Consider the following 17,925-nt stretch of genomic DNA (forward strand, 5'->3'; position numbering starts at 1 on the left):
ACCTTTCACTGACCACGTCAATCTTATTGAGCTTCAGCAACAAAATGGTGTTAACATGGGCACTAGTCTCCACTCGAGGTACAGTTCCACAAAAATTGTGGAACACATAGCAAATGAGATGCAGAAAAAAATAGTTAACAGTATTGTGTCATCTACGAGCAAATTGTCTGTTCTCATTGACGAGGTTACATCTCTCAGCCACAAATCTGCCATGATTGTAAACGTTTAAGCCTCAGTAGATGGAGCTACTCCTGAATTTGTGTTCCTATAGCTGGTTGAGCTGGAGAGCCAAAGGGCAGAGGGTATAGAAGGAGCTTTACTTAACTGTCTAGACACTGCAGGCTTCAGTGAAGAGTGGCTTCAAAAAACATTGGGTCTCATTTGTTTCTGACGGAGCCAGTGTCATGTTAGGCAAGAACTCTGGTGTGGCAACCAGGCTCACTGCAAGGTACCCTAACCTCTTCACATGGCACTGCATGAACCACCGTCTGGAATTGGCTATACCTGATGCTGTGGATGAGGCAGTGAATCACTTCAAAGCCTTCATGGAGAAGATCCACAACCTGTACAGTCAGTCTAACAAGATTTCACGGGAGCTTCTGTTAGCAGCGCAAGAAGTGGGCTCACGAGTCCTGAAAATTGGCAGAGTTTTATCTACGCGTTGGGTGGCCAGCAGCTTCCATTCTGTAAAGGCTGTGTGGAGATCCTATGAAGCACTCAGACACTTTGAAAATGCTGCAGGAGACGAAACAAGAAACAGCAAAGAGAGACAAACTTACAGAGGCCTGGCACGTCGTATGCAAAGCGAGGAATTTCTGTGTGACCTTGGACTCATGTATGATGCACTGTCTGAGCTTGCAAACTGTCCCAGCAACTCCAGGCCCATTCAATCACACTCTTGAGAGCAGACCAGCTTTTGGAGCACACCATCAGAGTGCTGGCATCATTCAAAGACACCCCAGGAGAGAAATTAAAAGGAGGCACTGGCAGCACAGGCTTTGGGACAATTTGGATCAGTTCCACTCGAGTCAAATGCTAAGCTCACACCAATCAATGCAAAGCAGTTCCTACAAAGTCTGATTAACAACATGGAGAAGCGCCTCTCATTTGAAAGTGAAATGCTTCATGATTTCAGCATTCTGGATATGAGCAACTGGCCATCAACACCTGGCATACGGCAATGGGAGGCACAAAAGACTGTGCAGGCGGTTCAATCTTTGTGAAGAGCAAGTAGTAAATGGTATGAGAGATTTCCTCGAGCACCCAGACAGTGAGCCTGAAAGCCTAAAACCACTCATACGATGCACGACGACGATCCCTTGCAGCACTGCTGAGTGTGAAAGGGACTTCAGTCTCATGAACAATGTATGCACAGACAAGAGATATACACTGTTGTTGTCCAATGTGAGCAATTTGATGATGATCAGCATCAATGGGCCCTCTGTAAGACTTTTTGAGCCAAGAAAGTATGTGACAACATGGATAAAAAGCCATCGCTCTACAACACAACCAAGGAGGCAATGCACACCTCAGATGCCGGAGTACAAAAATATTTAGAAAGCGTTGTAGACTACCAGACTGCCCGACCCTCTCTGTAGTGACTTAAGGCTGCGTTCAAATAGCCAAAAGGGGATCTGGCGATTTTCCACAGGGTAGTGCGGCAGTGTAGGGGTGTCGATTAAATGGCTCATTTGTGTGATGTCCTGTTGTGTTCAGGTTCAGGGTTAGGTGGAAGAAGTATTAAGATCCTTAACTGAAGTAAAAGTACTAATATATTTTATACCACACTGTGAAAATACTTCGTCAGAAATCAATCACTTTATAAAAAGAGTGCTAGAACATGCTTTAATCAACCAGAAATGACCAACCTTTCAGGAGACAGAAGCCCTGAAAGTTGACCCATATCTGTCTGATGTCAGTATAACCAGAGTGTGAACAGAGAGAAGAAGTAAAGGTAACCAACCTGCTCTGTGTAACCGAAGCTGAGGGTTGAAAACAGCGTCCAGAAGTTTCTGTTGTCGCTCGTTCTCCTCTTTTGAACGACAAAGTTCCTCCTCGTACTCTGCTATCGTTCTTTCAAACAGCCCAAATATCTCTTCAGCAGCCGCAGTTAGTCGCTGCTCCACCAACGCTCTCAGCATTTGGACTTTAGTCATTTTCACACAATGACAGAAACTTTTCCTCCGAACAAACTCCGTCAAAAACACCGTTTGCTCTCCTTCAAACTGTGTTGCTACCCAGCTAGCATGCTAAGCTAGCGTCAATAGCTTTGTAGCTACCGGGAGATGAGTCAGAGGTAAAACATTCAGGAAGAAGGTGAGCAGCACAACGTCCATTCAGACAGGTTCATCCGGACACACAGAGGCTCTGATGGACCAGTACTGTTGGAGCTCACACGCACTTTCACAGCACAACAAACCGACTCCGCTGTTTCTTCTCACGTTAGACACCATATGGCTCAAATAATAACATCCGGTTCTGCTGCAACTTGGTGGTCCCTTCAAAATAAAAGTTCTTAAGCTTGACCTACAACCAACGTGACCTAATTTTAGCAACAGCCAACGGTTAAAATATAATGTATGGTAAAATCAAACCAAACAATAACATATACATTACATACAAGTTATTTTTAAATATAGATTCATGTAGCAGAACATAATGTACGGGATTCAAGGATTAAACTAACATGAAAATACTGCCTCCATGTTAAGGTATTAGTGATAATAATCCAATAATATACTAAACTGTAAGAAATAACATTCAAAGGCGACATTCTGCTGCAGAAGCATCATAAATTGGATAAAAGTGTCGCAACTTTTGTTTTGACGAAGTGCTACCGGAAGCACTTTTACTTACCGTGGCTAACCCTGAGCAGTGCGGAGTCTGGTTGAAGAAGTTTGTTCCCACATCCTTGTTGTGTCCTTGTTGCCAGCGTGAGTCCTGCTCTTTCAGCCACGTAGCTCATCAGTTACAACCGGGGTGAACCACCAGAACCCGGATGTTTGGATAGACTTGTTCAAGTGGACGTTTTAACCTCAGCTTCATCTCCGTTAGCCAAGAATGCTAACTGAAGTTAGCGTAGCATGCTAGCTAGAAATAGACGGAGACTGATCTCAGCTACACAGAGTAGGTTGGATAGAGACCAAACTGTATGTTTCATGGACCCACAGTGTCCAGATAAACCTGTCTGAATGGACTCTGTGCTGTTCCCTTTATTTAAAAAACATTTACATTATCTTCTGGTGTCCTACGAAGCTTGTTAGCTAGTAGACGGACCCGAACGTAACTTAGTAACCCAGCGCACATATCAGAGGGAGCGAACAGGTTTTAACGGAGTCTGTCTGAAGGAAACGTTTCTGTGATTTAGTAGAAATGTCTAAAGTCCAAATGCTGAGAGCTTTTGTGAACCAGCGACTAACTGCGGCTGCTGAAGAGATATTTGGGCTGTTTGAAAGAACGATAGCAGAGTACGAGGAGGTACTTTGTCGTTCAAAAGAGGAGAACGAGCGACAACAGAAACTTCTGGACGCTGTTTTAAACCCTGAAGTCCGGTTACACAGAGCAGGTTGGTACAGCTTCATTGTTATTATAACCAGGACTGTATGCTGTAAAGACTTTACATGGCGAAAGACATGTCTATATATCAGCGAATGTATGATTTTGAGGAACATCAACTTACCAGCCTGCAGTGCCTGTACTAATTGATATAATGGCTGTAATTCATCATTTGTATTCTCTTATAATACATCCGAGGGCTGTATGCTGTAAAGCCTGAAACGTGGATGTAACATTATAAACGTTTCTGTTCTTAAACTGCTGGCTATCATAGCTAGTGGTTATTATTTAAAGGCATATTTCACCGTTGGAAAGACGAATATATCTTTAAATTGGGTCACTTATGTAGTAGAAATGTGAAAAAGTTATAGAAATTGGTGCCTTCTAGGCCGAGATAAAGCCAGAAAATGTGTTTTTTGGCTCATAAGGATGAAAGACACCAAATCCCAGAATGCACTTGCTTCGCTTCGAGTCCACTCCCAAGCCACACCTACTGTTTACAGATCGGACAGTAGGCTCGTTCGAGATGAGCCAGGGTCTGCGCAGCGATCGCCGCCCAATGCATGCCGGTTAGATTTGTGTCCCATAGACTGTATATAATGGACCAACAGCTCCCGTGTCTCTGGACGGAGACCAGTGAAGGACATTAGAAGCTCTTTCCCGGTGATGGCTGAGCGTTACTGAGCAGCCTCCAACTGAGCATGAACGACGTAAATGTGACGTGAGCAACCTGTCTGAAAGTTGGAAGTCTTCTTCAAGGCGGCCGCAGTTTTTTTAGAGCCAGGCGCTGCAGCTGCTCTCCACCGACTGCAAGACCCAGGCGGACCCAGGGCATGCTGGGAAACGCCATCCCCGCAGCTGATCTAACAGCCGATTGGTTCAGAATCAACTCAACATGATGACGTTTTATATAAACTTTTTATTGATTTTGATTTGGAGGATTTTAACTGCTATTTGTCTGATTTAAAGGCTTATTCTGTACAGAACACGTTATGTGGCTGATAGTTACGTTTAGAAGTCAGAGAGACTGAATCTGTTCAGATGACGGATCATCTACAGTCTGTTGTTTGTTAACGTCAGCAACAGATCGCATGTAGAGCATTTTGACAGCTACTCTGTCAGAATAAAAACAACTGGAGACTGTGTAGGAGCTGATATATGTGTCATTTTATGAAATTGGAATCGGACCTTACAGGATGTGAGTGTTTCTGTCACTTCCTGCTCATCCTGAAGGCTGCTGGAAACGGCTGAAAACTGTCCCGACTGCTCTCATCCACTTTACAGGGCGAGGCGCAGCTCATCTCAACGAGCCTAGTGAGGCAGCATTCAACTCAACTCAAATGTGTTTTATTGTCATTTCAACCATATACACAACATCTCACCGTGGCTAAAGTGGTTTAAAACAGTGGTTCCAAACCTGGGGTCCGGGGACCACTCAGGGGCGGCAAAGATCCAAGGGGGGCGCAGAGTCTTGATCTGGTTTGAGCATTAAAACCTGCAGTCTGAGCGTAGCCTTAGGGAGAAAACAAGCCGGACGGTAAATTACAGCACCTATGAGCACTTTCTCATACACAGAGGTCATTCAAAGTGCTTTACAGGCAGAAACACAACAACAACAACAACAAATATACAATTGAGATACATGAGAAGACAAACATATTATAAAGGCATAACATAGTATAAAAAAACAAATAATAAAGTAACTAAAATACCATCAAGCAAGACTAATTGAAAGCTCTGGAGAAGAGAACGGTCTTTAACTTAGATTTTAAAAATGGTTACAGTTGGTGCATGCCTTAGATCCAGCGGAAGCTGGTTCCAGCAGTGGGCAACATAATGGCTGAAGGCCGTTTCACCACTCCTGGAAAGAACTCTGGGCACGACCAACTGACCAGTACCTGCTGATCTGAGAGACCTACCAGGCTCGTAGTCAATAAACATGTTGACAATATACTTGTGCATGTATTTGATTCTTCTCCTCAGACGTCCAGCAGCTGTTGGTGGTTAAAGCAGAGGTTCCCCCTGAGCAGCAGGAGTGGAGCTCCAGTCTGGACCAGGAGGACCCAGAGCCCCCTCCCACACATTAAAGAGGAACAGGAGGAACTCTGGACCAGTCAGGAGGGAGAGCAGCTGCAAGGGCTGGAGGAGGCTGATATCAAGTTCCTGTTCACTTCTGTCCCTGTGAAGAGTGAAGAAGATGAAGAGAAAAGCTCAGTCCTCACAGCTTCATGAAAGCCAAACTGAGGGAGAACAGAGAGGCAGAGAGAACAGAAGCTGATGGAGAGGACTGGGGAGGACCAGAACCAGCCAGGAACTCAGATCCAGATAGTCCTTTACAACCAGCTACTCATGATAAGACTTCAGACTCCTCTGAATCTGAATCTGAGACTGATGACAGTGGTGACTGGGAGGAGACTAGGGACCCTCAGTCAGGTTTAAACTCTCTGAAAAAACAATGAAGTAGCTGTAAGTGATGTGGAATGTAATACTGGAAACACATCAGTTATCTCCTCTGAATGTGCTGGAAGCTTTGGCCACAAGAAACATCTGCAGAAACACTATAGAGTCCAAACAGGAGGGAAAAACATTTAGTTGTTCAGTTTGTAATAAAAGCTTCTCACTGAATAAGACCTTAACGAATCACATGAGACTTCATTCAGAAGAAAAACGTTTCACCTGCTCAGTTTGTAAATCACATTTCTCTTTCAATAGCGAATTGATTAGACACATGAGAATCCACACAGGGGAAAAACCATTTAGTTGTTTGTTTTGTAGTAAAAGTTTTGCACACAAGCAACATCTGAAACGACACTTGGTCGTCCACACAGGGAGAAATCATTTACTTGTTTGTTTTGTAGTAAAAGATTTGCAAGATCTGAAACTCTGAAACAACACTTGCACGTCCACACAGGCTAGAAATAATTACTTGTTAAAGGTGTAATATGTAATACTGACAGCTAGCGTTTAAAATGGTTACTGCAGTCCAAATTCAGAATACTGGAGAGAGCCGGCCCCTCCTCCCCAGACTCAAAGTTTACAGGGTTGCCAGGTTGAGAACACTGAACCCAACGTCCCCACAATGTCAATCAGTAAGTTTACATGCACATAATATTCTGGTTTTTGCCCTAATTCCGAAAAAAGACGATATTCTGACTAAGCTGTTTACGGGGCTAATAAAAGTGAATATTTCACTAATATTCCCATTTACATGTAGCCGTGCAAAACATTTCAAAGTTTACCAGCGGCGGAGGACTTGTTAGACCGTGTGAACACAGCGTCCCGCTTTCATTCCTTCAACCAGCTTCTTGAAAAGGTCGGTTTAGAAACACTCTGGAGTCCAAACAGGAGGGAAAACATTTAGTTGTTCAGTTTGTGGTAAAAGATACCTTCGGAAGAATTCTTTAAAGGGATATTTCACCGTTGGAAAGATGAATATGTATTAAATTGGGTCATTTATGTAGTAGAAATGTGAAATTATTTTAGAAGTTGGTGCCTCATAGACCGAGAAAAAGCCAGAAAATGTATTTTTTGGCTCATGTGAATGAAAGATAACAACTCTTAAGCCACGCTTAACGGTTACAGACATAGACAGTAAGGCAGTCAAGTCAGCTCAAGTGTGTTTTGTCATTTCAACCACATACACGAAACATTTCACCGTGGATCGAGTGGTGTTACACATTTAAAATATATAAAAACGACATACTGAAACAGGCTACATTTAGTGCACACACATTATAGGGTCCGTAAAGTTCAGCTAATGCAAACTAGCATTAGTGCTAAACACAGCCGTGGATTTGCGTGTAATGTAGAATGGTCGACATTTGACAGTCACAAACTCCACCAGCAGTTAGCAGTAGCTGGATAAAAGCACCCCATTTCTGCACCAGTCTGTGTCCGTGTTAACACAGCCCACCTCCCACGAGTCTTACCCGACAAAGCATGTGCTCGGAAGGCTAGCAGGCCTGGTAGCTGGATCGCAGTCCGGTACACTGTTGTTCAGCCATGTTTCCACAACAACAAAAACACAGCAGTCTCTGAACTCGCATTGGGAGTTTTTCGTTGAAGTTGGATGTAGTCCAGTTTGTTGTCTAATGAGCGGACACTTGCAAGCAGGAAGAATGGGACAGGTGGCCGGCTAGCGTTAGCTTTCCACCTAGCTCGAACTCCTGCCCTCGGTCCGTGTTTTCTGCATTTACGCACACCGCTTTCGATGTCACCTTACCCGGCTAGCGGCATCGGGCGACACCGCGGGCTGAGGTGCTGGTCTCCCGTAGCAGCCCGAAGCTCGCGTAGTGTGTCACGTATTCCATCTGTAATAAAGTTTCCTGCATATTCTCCGATCTGTACCAATGTATCCCGGTAGTACACATGTGTGGTATGCAGAATGCACATAATTGTTGAAAAGAGAGAGCCTGTTTAGCTTAGCTTCAAGATGGCTGACACTCGACTCGCATCGGTAGTGACAGTCCCACCCCCCTATGGGCGGGTTGAAAACATGCAGAACTAGCTGGCTGTAATCCATAGCCTCTGGGCAAAAATGCCTCCGATGGCGCTAAATGACGATTTTTGCGTCATTAGAGGCTTTTTTCCAGACCCACAATACAGAGAAATTTAGTCTCAGGGGGACATGAGGGAGGGAAGCACGGTCATTCGAAAATACTACCAGGTTTCTACTGATACAAAGCTTAATCGGTGAAGTATCCCTTTAACGACTCACGTGAGACTTCATTCAGAAGAAAAATGTTCCGACTGCTCAGTTTGTAAAGCAAGTTTCTGTAAGCCTGGCGATTTGGTTAAACACATGAGAATCCACACGGGGAGAAACCATTTAGTTGTTCAGTTTGTCATGTTAAAAGTCACAAGTGTGTTGGTGAGAGCAGCAGAAAGAAATGAAGCTGCAGAGATGCTCGCTGAGTTCAAGTCTTTGTTCAACACTAATCAGCTATAAACTGTCAGACTTAAGGCGGCTACAGACCTCAAAATAAGCTTGTTTTCAGCTAAAATGACTATACAATCGTTTTTATTTGTCTTTATTTTGTTTTCTAGCATACAGCTCTATGGTATCGGCAGTGAGGAAATGTTACTATTCAGCAATGTTTTCGCAACAGTTTAAAGCTTTAGTGCGTAACTTTTTTGATATTAACGTCTGTTACATTCAAGCCATTGCCAAATGAGTCATTACTTAAAGTTCTTCATGGGGGCGACAGAAACTACGCTATAGCTTTAAAGTCCTTACATCCTTGTTTTTGCTTTACTGTAGAAACTGTTTTTTGTGCCATAACTGAAGTGTAACAAGATTTAACAAATACAGTGTTAGGGACCGATCAGATGGCCAGAGACTTGAGACTTCGTTGTATATGAGAGGTTGTAGTGAGCTCACTTTTGCTGCTACGATGAAGACTACGGTATTAAATTAAACGGGAAAAACATCAGGCATGCATTGGTACCACTCTAAACGTGCTAACAAACAGGGAAGGGGGGCTAAATAATTCACCACATTTAACTGAAAAAAAAATCCTAGCTTGCACTTTGTCCACAGAGGACGTCCTCATGTCCCTCGACAATGACCTCATAATAGACAGAGTTGCTGAGAATAGTGCCCTTCTCAAGAAACTTTTACTTCCCCAACATTAAATTTGCTTACATTATATTTGAATAGTTATAAGTTATAGTATATAGTAACTAACACTCTGTGTAGTTTTGGTATAGGCCTACAATATATCTAATCCCCATGTTCAGGTACAGCAAATGGCCTACTTTATCTCTGAAAGTGTTGTCAGTAATACTCTGTACTTTTTTGTTTTTTATTTAAAGGCTGAGGCTTCATTAATAAACACAACCCCAATCATCATCATTGGTTTTTTTGACATTGGTTACTTGCTGTGAATACCTTGTCTGACAGGCTACAGTATTGTGACATAGTATCAGGACATCCTGGCTAGTGTCTGTCGTGCACGGCTAGGGGCGACTGGCCGGATGATGGGCCTATTTGGGACAAAGTCCAGGGCTGTTTTTTAGCCCCAGTCCGTCCCCTGACCATAAATAGTCAATGCAAAGCACATCATGAGTGCTGATCAGTATGTTAATGACCCTGGCAGGTCTTTCTATATGCCGGATCATGACGACTGGCTGGGGAAAAAGCTAAAAACTTCTCAGACGTTCGTGAATTCCTGCAAATTGAATTATAATTTCGGCCTGTTCTCACATAGTGTAGGGAAACCTGATCTATAGACTACCTATATTAATACTGTCATCAAAACGGCAGGCATTACGGCACGCGAGGGCAGCTTCGATATACCAGACCTATATGATAAGATTTAACACATACCTGCAAACTCAGAAGTGCTGAAAAAGGTGACACATCTCATGTATTTTCAGACTTTGACATTTGATATGTTTTAAAGACAGATATTGTAGTTATTTACACTGTGTTCTGTATGCTATCCTGTATTCCATGGAGTCGGGCCATCTCCTCCTCCTCCTGTGCTCCGTAGCGGACTCTGTGACAGTGAGACAGCACCGATTAAATATCCATCCATCCATCCATCCAAATAAGACTGCTGGATTTAATCTTCATGATAACATGGATGATATGGAGTGAAAAAAAGTGCGTGATGCATCAATACTAAATAAAAATATTACGAGTAAACATTATTCCCACATGTACTTTCTGCAGTCTGACTTCAGTTCACCACCTCACCATCTGCGTCGCCAATTCCCATTGTCTCCAAAATGTGCGTACGCATGGGTCAGAGTTTGCGTGGAGGACCGCACACTCTCCCGTCAAGTTTGTTTTTTTATAAAACACAACCTTTGCGTGGGAAGTGGCGTAAGCACATTTTCAGCCCCGTTTTGTGCGTACGCCACGTTTATAAATGAGACCCCTGGAGAGACGGCAGATTGCAGCCAATCCCCTTCTCAGCAGAGCGGATGGTACGCTGCACTCTGCCCTTGTCTTTGGGGTGGCAGCAGCGTACCGGATGGTGATGAAGCAGCTGAGGATGGACTCAATGGGTATGTCTCGAAGCCCTTAAAATTGCATCCCCTTCGTCCCTCCCCCTTCCTCCCTTCCCTCTTCTTAGACCCTCCCACCGAGTAAGCCCGGGAGAGACACGAAGGAAACATCGGAGGAGAGAGGCAACGAGCAAATGTGTTTTTAGAGGGATGAGACGTCCTTTCCTCTGAAGCCTGACATAAATACCTCAGCTGTATGGGTGGAGTTAACAACTCCTTCAGCTGCACGGCTTCCGGGAAGCCTGCTCTCCGTTTCCTCGGTTATAGCTCCTCGATGATCCCTCCTCGGGGATGAAATAAGATCTCTGAGACGGCCTTCACCGACGACGGACAGAACAACTTCCAGTTCAGCTGAGCAGCTGGCGTTAAGACGAGGGCTTAGGGACCGTCTACAAACTACAACACCGAAAAGAGATACAACAAAAATATTTATTAATTTAATGACTAAATAAGGTAGTGTCTCCAAACTTGCCTCAATTATAACTTGTCTCCTGGTAGTTGTACTACAGCACTTACTTTAAAAATAATAAGAATATTCATAATTTTGGGGAATATATTTGGCCAAAAACATTTAAGTCATAATTACAGAGTCATCCAAAACTACTCCACACATAGAAGCCCCCGGCTGGTTGTACTACAACACGTAGTTATCAAAAATAACCATAATCATAATTTTGGGGATTTTTCTTTTTAGCCAAAAAACATTTAATATTTTCATTATTAAATAGAGTGGTGTCTCTAAACTTACCTCACACGTAATTAGTCTTCTGTTGGTTGTACTACAGCACTTTTTAAAAAAAACAAATAGGCATATGTCCTGTCTCCAAAACTACTCCACACATAGAAGCCCCCCTACTGATTTTACTACAACACATTTTAGTGAAGTGTTGGGGATTACCTCCTCTTTGTCCCCTCTTTTGGGACAATGTGTCTTACTCCAATAAAAGACCTATATATCCCCGCACATTTGTTAAATTGGTATTACATTGATCCTAAGCAAGAGCAAAATAAGACGATAAGATAAAGTCAAATACATTCGTATAATCAGTCAAGCTTCGGAGCTTCAATACACAGATCTGTGGGATCACAAAGCACGCAGAGACTAAGTTTCCCTAGCAACAGACAAAAAGCCGGAGCCGGTCCAGGTATCTCTAGACTGTCAGACCTTGTGAGGCCCGATCTATTCTTCCCCTCATGTCTTATACTTTCTTTCTTGGGCCCCCTCTTCTTCTCCAGCACAGGGACTGTTGTCTTGACACAACACACGCCAGGGAGGCCACTGTGTTATGTCTCGTCCTCATTTGCTCTCACGAGAAGCGGTACATTCTGTTCCCGTTTCACTTGTTCAATGTACTCTGCTCGAGACTCATGACCTTTAACTATAAGTAAATATAGATTTAACACAGACAAACTTTGTAAACAAAACAGAAAAGCATTCACATCCTGAAACAAAGTTGCTGCACATCAGAACAAAGAAACTGGAACTGAAATCTTTACTGAAATGAGTGAACGTGCCAGAGTCTCCTTCCATGGAGGTGCACATAGAAACAGAATCACTACGATATATATATCAAAGACACGTTGAAGACGAAACGAGGATGAACAAACTTAATCACACTTCTTTTTTCAGATGCAGTCACACTTCAGTTATGGCACAAAAAGTTTCTACAGTAAAGCAAAAACAAGGAAGTACTGTTGGGTATGGTTTGGGTTTTTTTCTGGCACCGTTGTAAACTTATTGTTTTAGCCTCAGTAAGGACTTTAAACTGGAGAGAAACGTTGCTGAAAGAAGGTTAAATATTGTGCTCCAGTTTCACGACTGCTGATAATTTGGCTCAAACCATAGAGCTGTATAGGCCAGGACTCAACACTAACTTTTTTAAAGTGGTTGCCGGCTTGGCAACCAGGCATCAGCGTTTGGTTGCTGAGATTGACAATATGGTTGCTTATGGATGTTTAAACTGCCTATATTTGGAGCAATTCATATGTTATGTAACTATACCACGCATTTTAATAATAAAACAATGAGAGAATGGCTTGCAATATAATTTCCCATCCCTCTCAAATAGGGGTGCAACGGATCACAAAACTCACGGATCGGATCCCGGTTTTGAGTCACGGATCGGATCAATTTTCAGATCAGCCCAAAAAAGGGTGGAGTTTAAATGATTATTAAAAAAGTCATAATAACTTTTAACAGTTATTACTTCTTTATGAAGAATGGGATAGACACAAATCAACAGTCAATATTATTACATTGATTGCGTAGCTCCAGTTTGGCTGAAAAAGCTTATCTATGAGTCTGTATCAGCCTGAAGTCGGACAGTTTTTAGCTGATCAGGGTTGAACCAAGTCCTGCCCTCAGAACGTTAATCCTGCTGCAAAAGAAATTGGCTCAGCAAGTATCTCTGCAGCTTCATTTATTTCTACTGCTCTCAATAACACACGTGATTTTTCACACAATAGAGCTGTGTGAATCTTGAACTACGAACTGAGCAACTTAATGTTTTCCCCCTGTGTGGATTATCATGTGTCTTATCAAATCGCTACTGATACTGAATACTGTTTGAGCAGGTTAAACGTTTTTTCTTCTGAATGAAGTCTCATGAGAGTTGTTAAGGTCTTCTTCAGAAATAATCTTTTACTACCAACTGAGCAACAACAGTACCAGGGCATGGAATTAACACCCGACCACCCGCTAAATGCGGGTGGATTTTGCAATTGGCGTGAGTGATTCAGACACGTAACTATCGGTAAGCAGGGTATGCGGTTGCTTATGGGCCTGGACCAATCAGGGGCCAGCATCACTGGAAGACATTGATTGACAGCCGGGGCCCCCCTATCGCATTTTCATTACTCATACAATCTCAGCAGTCCCACGTGCAGCCACTGACCAATCGGGAGTGAGAACGGGTACAATTCATTTCCTTGTTTCTGTTATGAAGGCGAGACGCGTGTGACTCGAACATCTCACATTTACCAACAAAACGTACAGCGAAAGACCGTGCAGAAACATTTCAGACCGTCCTGCCAACATGTAGACATTGTAACATCAATGTACGCTGTAACGTTTTTTCACTCTAAAGTCAGCGGCTGCTGTTTTCAATCTGTCGGCTGTCTGCAGCGGGCGGGGCTGTTGCTCAGTTTCCCCCGCGCTGCTGCACACACGCACACACACACACACACACACACACACACACACACACACACACACACGGTGGATGCAGGAAAAAACGCAGATGAGATGTACAGTTTGACCTAAATTGAGGACAGCTACGCTCGTTATTGTAAGTGCAACGATAAGTTAAAGTCCAATAAGTCCTTGTGTGTCCCAGGCCAGGATAGGAAATTAACTAACAATGTCAAGATCAACAAGCCACTGACAATGACAGATATGTTCATATTTGATTCATTCAATAAATTATTATTTTGTGTCTTAAATCCACCAGCCGTTTTCATATTATACCAACATTTACAGCATCCTGAGCCTTTTTTGGTTCCTAGAAAATCTCAGCCCAGAGTAATTCATTAATAGTAGTAATTATTATTCTACCCAAAACAAGTTTCCTTTTTATTTATTTTTTTTATTTTTAAGAACTATACAAAAAAAATGTCAACCTTTTTGCAACAACTCATGTGTTAGGGTGCACATTCACCAGTGTTTTTTTGTTGTTGTGGTCATCTCATCTCTTATATGCAGTGGCGTAACGAGCCAACACCGGGCCCCTATGCAGGATTATCAAGGCGGGCCCCCCTACTACAGCACGTGATGACGGCGCAATGTCCACGAGTAGGCTACCATCAATAGGACAGGATAGGATCATAGAGACACAGTAATTCCTGTTTTTCACCTTTTATGAGGCAAAAAAAACCTGGCTGGTGGTAAAAAAAGTTAACTTCATGCCCTGAACAGTACCCTTATTTGATTGCTCCTCGGTCCTTTGTTGAACTGGAAGTTGTTCTGGCTCTCCTTCGTGAAGGCCGTCTCAAAGCTCTTATTCCTGCCCCGAGGAGCTAGGATGGAGGAGGGACCTCTTAGGAGCTATGAGCGAGGATACACCAAGATGGAGGAGCGGCCTCTGAGGAGCTATAAGCGAGATACACGAGAGCAGCCTTCCCGGAAGCCGTGCAGCTGAAAGCCATCGCTAACTCCGCCCACACAGCTAACGAAGTTATGTGATGCTTCAGAGGAAAGGATGTCTCCTCCGTCTCTCCCATGTTTCTCGGTGGGACGGACTAAGCCGGGAGGAAAGTGGATGAAAACAGGGATGCAATTCAAGGGAACTCAGATTCAGCACTTGTGTGGACGACCAAGTGTCGTTTCAGATGTTGCTTTCGTGCAAATCTTTCTATCACAAACTGAACAACTAAATGGTTTTTCCCCCGTGTGGACAGCCAAGTGTTCTGTCAGAGTTTGCTTTAATGTAAACCTTTTACTACAAACTGAACAACTAAATGGTTTTTCCCCTGTGTGGATTCTTAGGTGTCTAACCAAATCGCTACTGAAAGAAAAATTTGCTTTGCAAACTGAGCAGGAGAAACGTTTTTCTTCTGAATGAACTCTCATGTGACTCATTAAGGTTTTCTTCCGAAGGTATCTTTTACCACAAACTGAGCAACTAAATGGTTTTGACTCCTGTTTGGACTCCAGAGTGTTTCTGCAGATGTTTCTTGCGGCCAAAGCTTCCAGCACATTCAGAGGAGATAACTGATGTGTTTCCAGTATTACATTCCACATCACTTACAGCTACTTCATTGTTTTTGCAGAGGGTTTAAACCTGACTGAAGTTCCCTAGTCTCCTCCCAGTCTGCACGGTCATTAGTCTCAGATTCAGATGAGTATGAAGTCTTGTCATGAGTAGCTGGTTGTAAAGGACTATCTGGATCTGAGTTCCTGGCTGGTTCTGGTTCTCCACAGTTCTCTCCATCAGCTTCTGTTCTCTCTGCCTCTCTGTTCTCCTCAGTTTGGCTTTCATGAAGCTGTGAGGACTGAGCTTTCTCTTCATCTTCTTCACTCTTCACAGGGACAGAAGTGAACGGGAACTTGATATCAGCCTCCTCCAGCCCTTGAAGCTGCTCTCCCTCCTGACTGGTCCAGAGTTCCTCCTGTTCCTCTTTAATGTGTGGGGGCTCTGGGTCCTCCTGGTTCAGACTGGAGCTCCACTCCTTCTGCTCAGGGGGAACCTCTGCTTTAACCACCAACAGCTGCTGGATGTCTGAGGAGAAGAATCAAATACATGCACAAGGAGAAAACTGTTAGAAAACTGTAATTTCACATTGACAAGACCTTTTTACATAATTTGTAGTATGTTTTATATATTAATTATGTTTTATGTTCTTTCTGGGTTATGCATTTGCCTAAGGTAAATAAAGTTTAAGGAAATTTGTCTTGGACATACAGGCTGCAACATAAAACTACATACAATCATATGTATGCATGTATGTATGTATATCTATATCTATATATATATATATATTAGGGCTGTCAAAATAACGCTGCTCATTTCGATTAATTAACTTGAGAAAAAAATGTGTTAAAAAAAATTAACGCAGATTAATCCATTCCATATTGACGTTTGCATACAGACGGAAATCTGGTGCCACTGATATGTCTGCTCTTCTCTCTGCTGCTCTGAAACAGACGATACAGGAAACACAAACCCCGCTGCATGTGACGCTAGTTAACACAATACTCGACAGCAGCTAACGTTAGCCTACCGCTAGCTAGTTAACACATATACTCAACAGCAGCTAATGTTAGCCTACCGCTAGCTAGTTAACACTATACTCGACAGCAGCTAACGTTAGCCTACCGCTAGCTAGTTAACACAATACTCAACAGCAGCTAACTGTTAGCCTACCGCTAGCTAGTTAACACTATACTCGACAGCAGCTAACGTTAGACTACCGCTAGCTAGTTAACACTATACTCGACAGCAGCTAATGTTAGCCTACCGCTAGCTAGTTAACACTATACTCGACAGCAGCTAACGTTAGCCTACCGCTAGCTAGTTAACACTATACTCGACAGCAGCTAACGTTAGCCTACCGCTAGCTAGTTAACACTATACTCGACAGCAGCTAACGTTAGCCTACCGCTAGCTAGTACCTGGATTAAACAGGGTTAAAAATGCTGACAGCTAACGCTAAACGGTGTAAAGTGTGACTGTGTTTTACTGTAGAGGATTCAACACGGGATGTAACAATCTGCAGCTGCCGTCGGAAAAACAACACAGACGGTGCGTTCAATGAAACTGGTAAACTACAGCCTCGTGGTGCATTTGAAGTTATTGTAAATGTCCTTTTCCCATCTGGTGGTTGTTTTTGTCGTTCAACAGCAATTTACTAGTGAAATAAGTTATTGTTATTGTTATACATTATTATTAATCATTTAATGTTGACCATATGGCCTTAGCAATAAACAAGCCGTTCTTTAATGTCACCAACTGTTGTTTAGTACCCTTTGTTTTTTTTACTTTCTTAAAAAGTATCGGTTCACTGCACCGTTAATTATGTATGCGATTAATTTCTTCAAAAAGTTCTTGTACAGCTTCTGTACAGCTTCCACCTGTGTGAGTTCTCAATTGGACCAACAGGCCACTATTTTGGCTAAAATCTTTTCAACATGTTTTGCAAAAAATAACCCTTCTCACCTGTGTGGACTATCAGGTGTCTCTGAAATGCTGATTTATACTTTAAGTCTTTCCCATTATGAAAGACTTTTTACCTGTTGGATTATCAGCGTGAATCTCTGACATGTTAGTGTTGTCTACGTTGTTCCTGTGACTTCTGCTCTTTAGCCGTCTCTTCTTTGGTTCTGGCTCTGCATTTCTAGTTGATCCTGAGTCTCCATGCTTGCCTCCTTTCTGATCTTGGCTCTCAGCGTCATGAGAGTTGTGAGAGAGGAGCTGGTGGTCACTGTTTGCTTCTGATACCACAGAGGTTATAACTGGCATGTTGAGCTCCTGGTCAGAGTGAACCTCCTCCTCCTTACAGACATGTTGCTGTGGGAGCTCTGGAGGGACAGACAACAAAAGAAATAGGATACCACTGTTATTGGAGAAAAGACCAGGACACTTGCTCTCTTTTTCCTGAGACCATAGACTGTTTTTATAGAAGTCTATGAGAAAATGACCCTACTTCTCACTTAATTTATTACTCAGTAGACATTATCATAATGACTTTATGGTCTCAATCGCTAGTTTGGTCCCATTCATTTTATATAAAATGAAAGATTAAGCAGAAGACGTATCAGGACCTGTCAAACAGGACAGAGGCTTTAATTATTGTAAAAATCTAAAATGTTAATCTGATGTGTTAAACAGATTCGTCCCACACAGTACAGGGATAAACTGA

General features: G+C 42.9%; 2 protein-coding genes across 6 annotated transcripts in view; one reads left to right on the top strand and one right to left on the bottom strand.

Moving 5' to 3' along the window:
- Positions 1-17,925, bottom strand: part of LOC144521776 (uncharacterized) — a 35,495-nt gene that overhangs the window by 13,119 nt on the left and 4,451 nt on the right. For 3 of the 5 annotated variants that reach the window (XM_078256378.1, XM_078256379.1, XM_078256382.1), the window contains exon 2: positions 17,297-17,584. In XM_078256378.1, the coding sequence (XP_078112504.1) occupies positions 17,297-17,584 (288 nt within the window). Of the gene's footprint in view, positions 1-1,963; positions 2,523-15,107; positions 15,786-17,296; positions 17,585-17,925 lie in introns of those variants that run through there. The other 2 variants (XM_078256381.1, XM_078256380.1) reach the window with 2 other exon arrangements.
- The window catches only part of LOC144521778 (uncharacterized), a 53,846-nt gene continuing 38,797 nt past the window's right edge, over positions 2,877-17,925 (top strand). Inside the window, exon 1 of the mRNA XM_078256385.1 lies at positions 2,877-3,565. Within this exon, the coding sequence (XP_078112511.1) occupies positions 3,373-3,565 (193 nt within the window). The 5' untranslated portion in view covers positions 2,877-3,372. The remainder of the gene's footprint in view (positions 3,566-17,925) is intronic.

Source organism: Sander vitreus, chromosome 8, assembly GCF_031162955.1.
Source record: "Sander vitreus isolate 19-12246 chromosome 8, sanVit1, whole genome shotgun sequence".
NCBI lineage: Eukaryota > Metazoa > Chordata > Actinopteri > Perciformes > Percidae > Sander > Sander vitreus.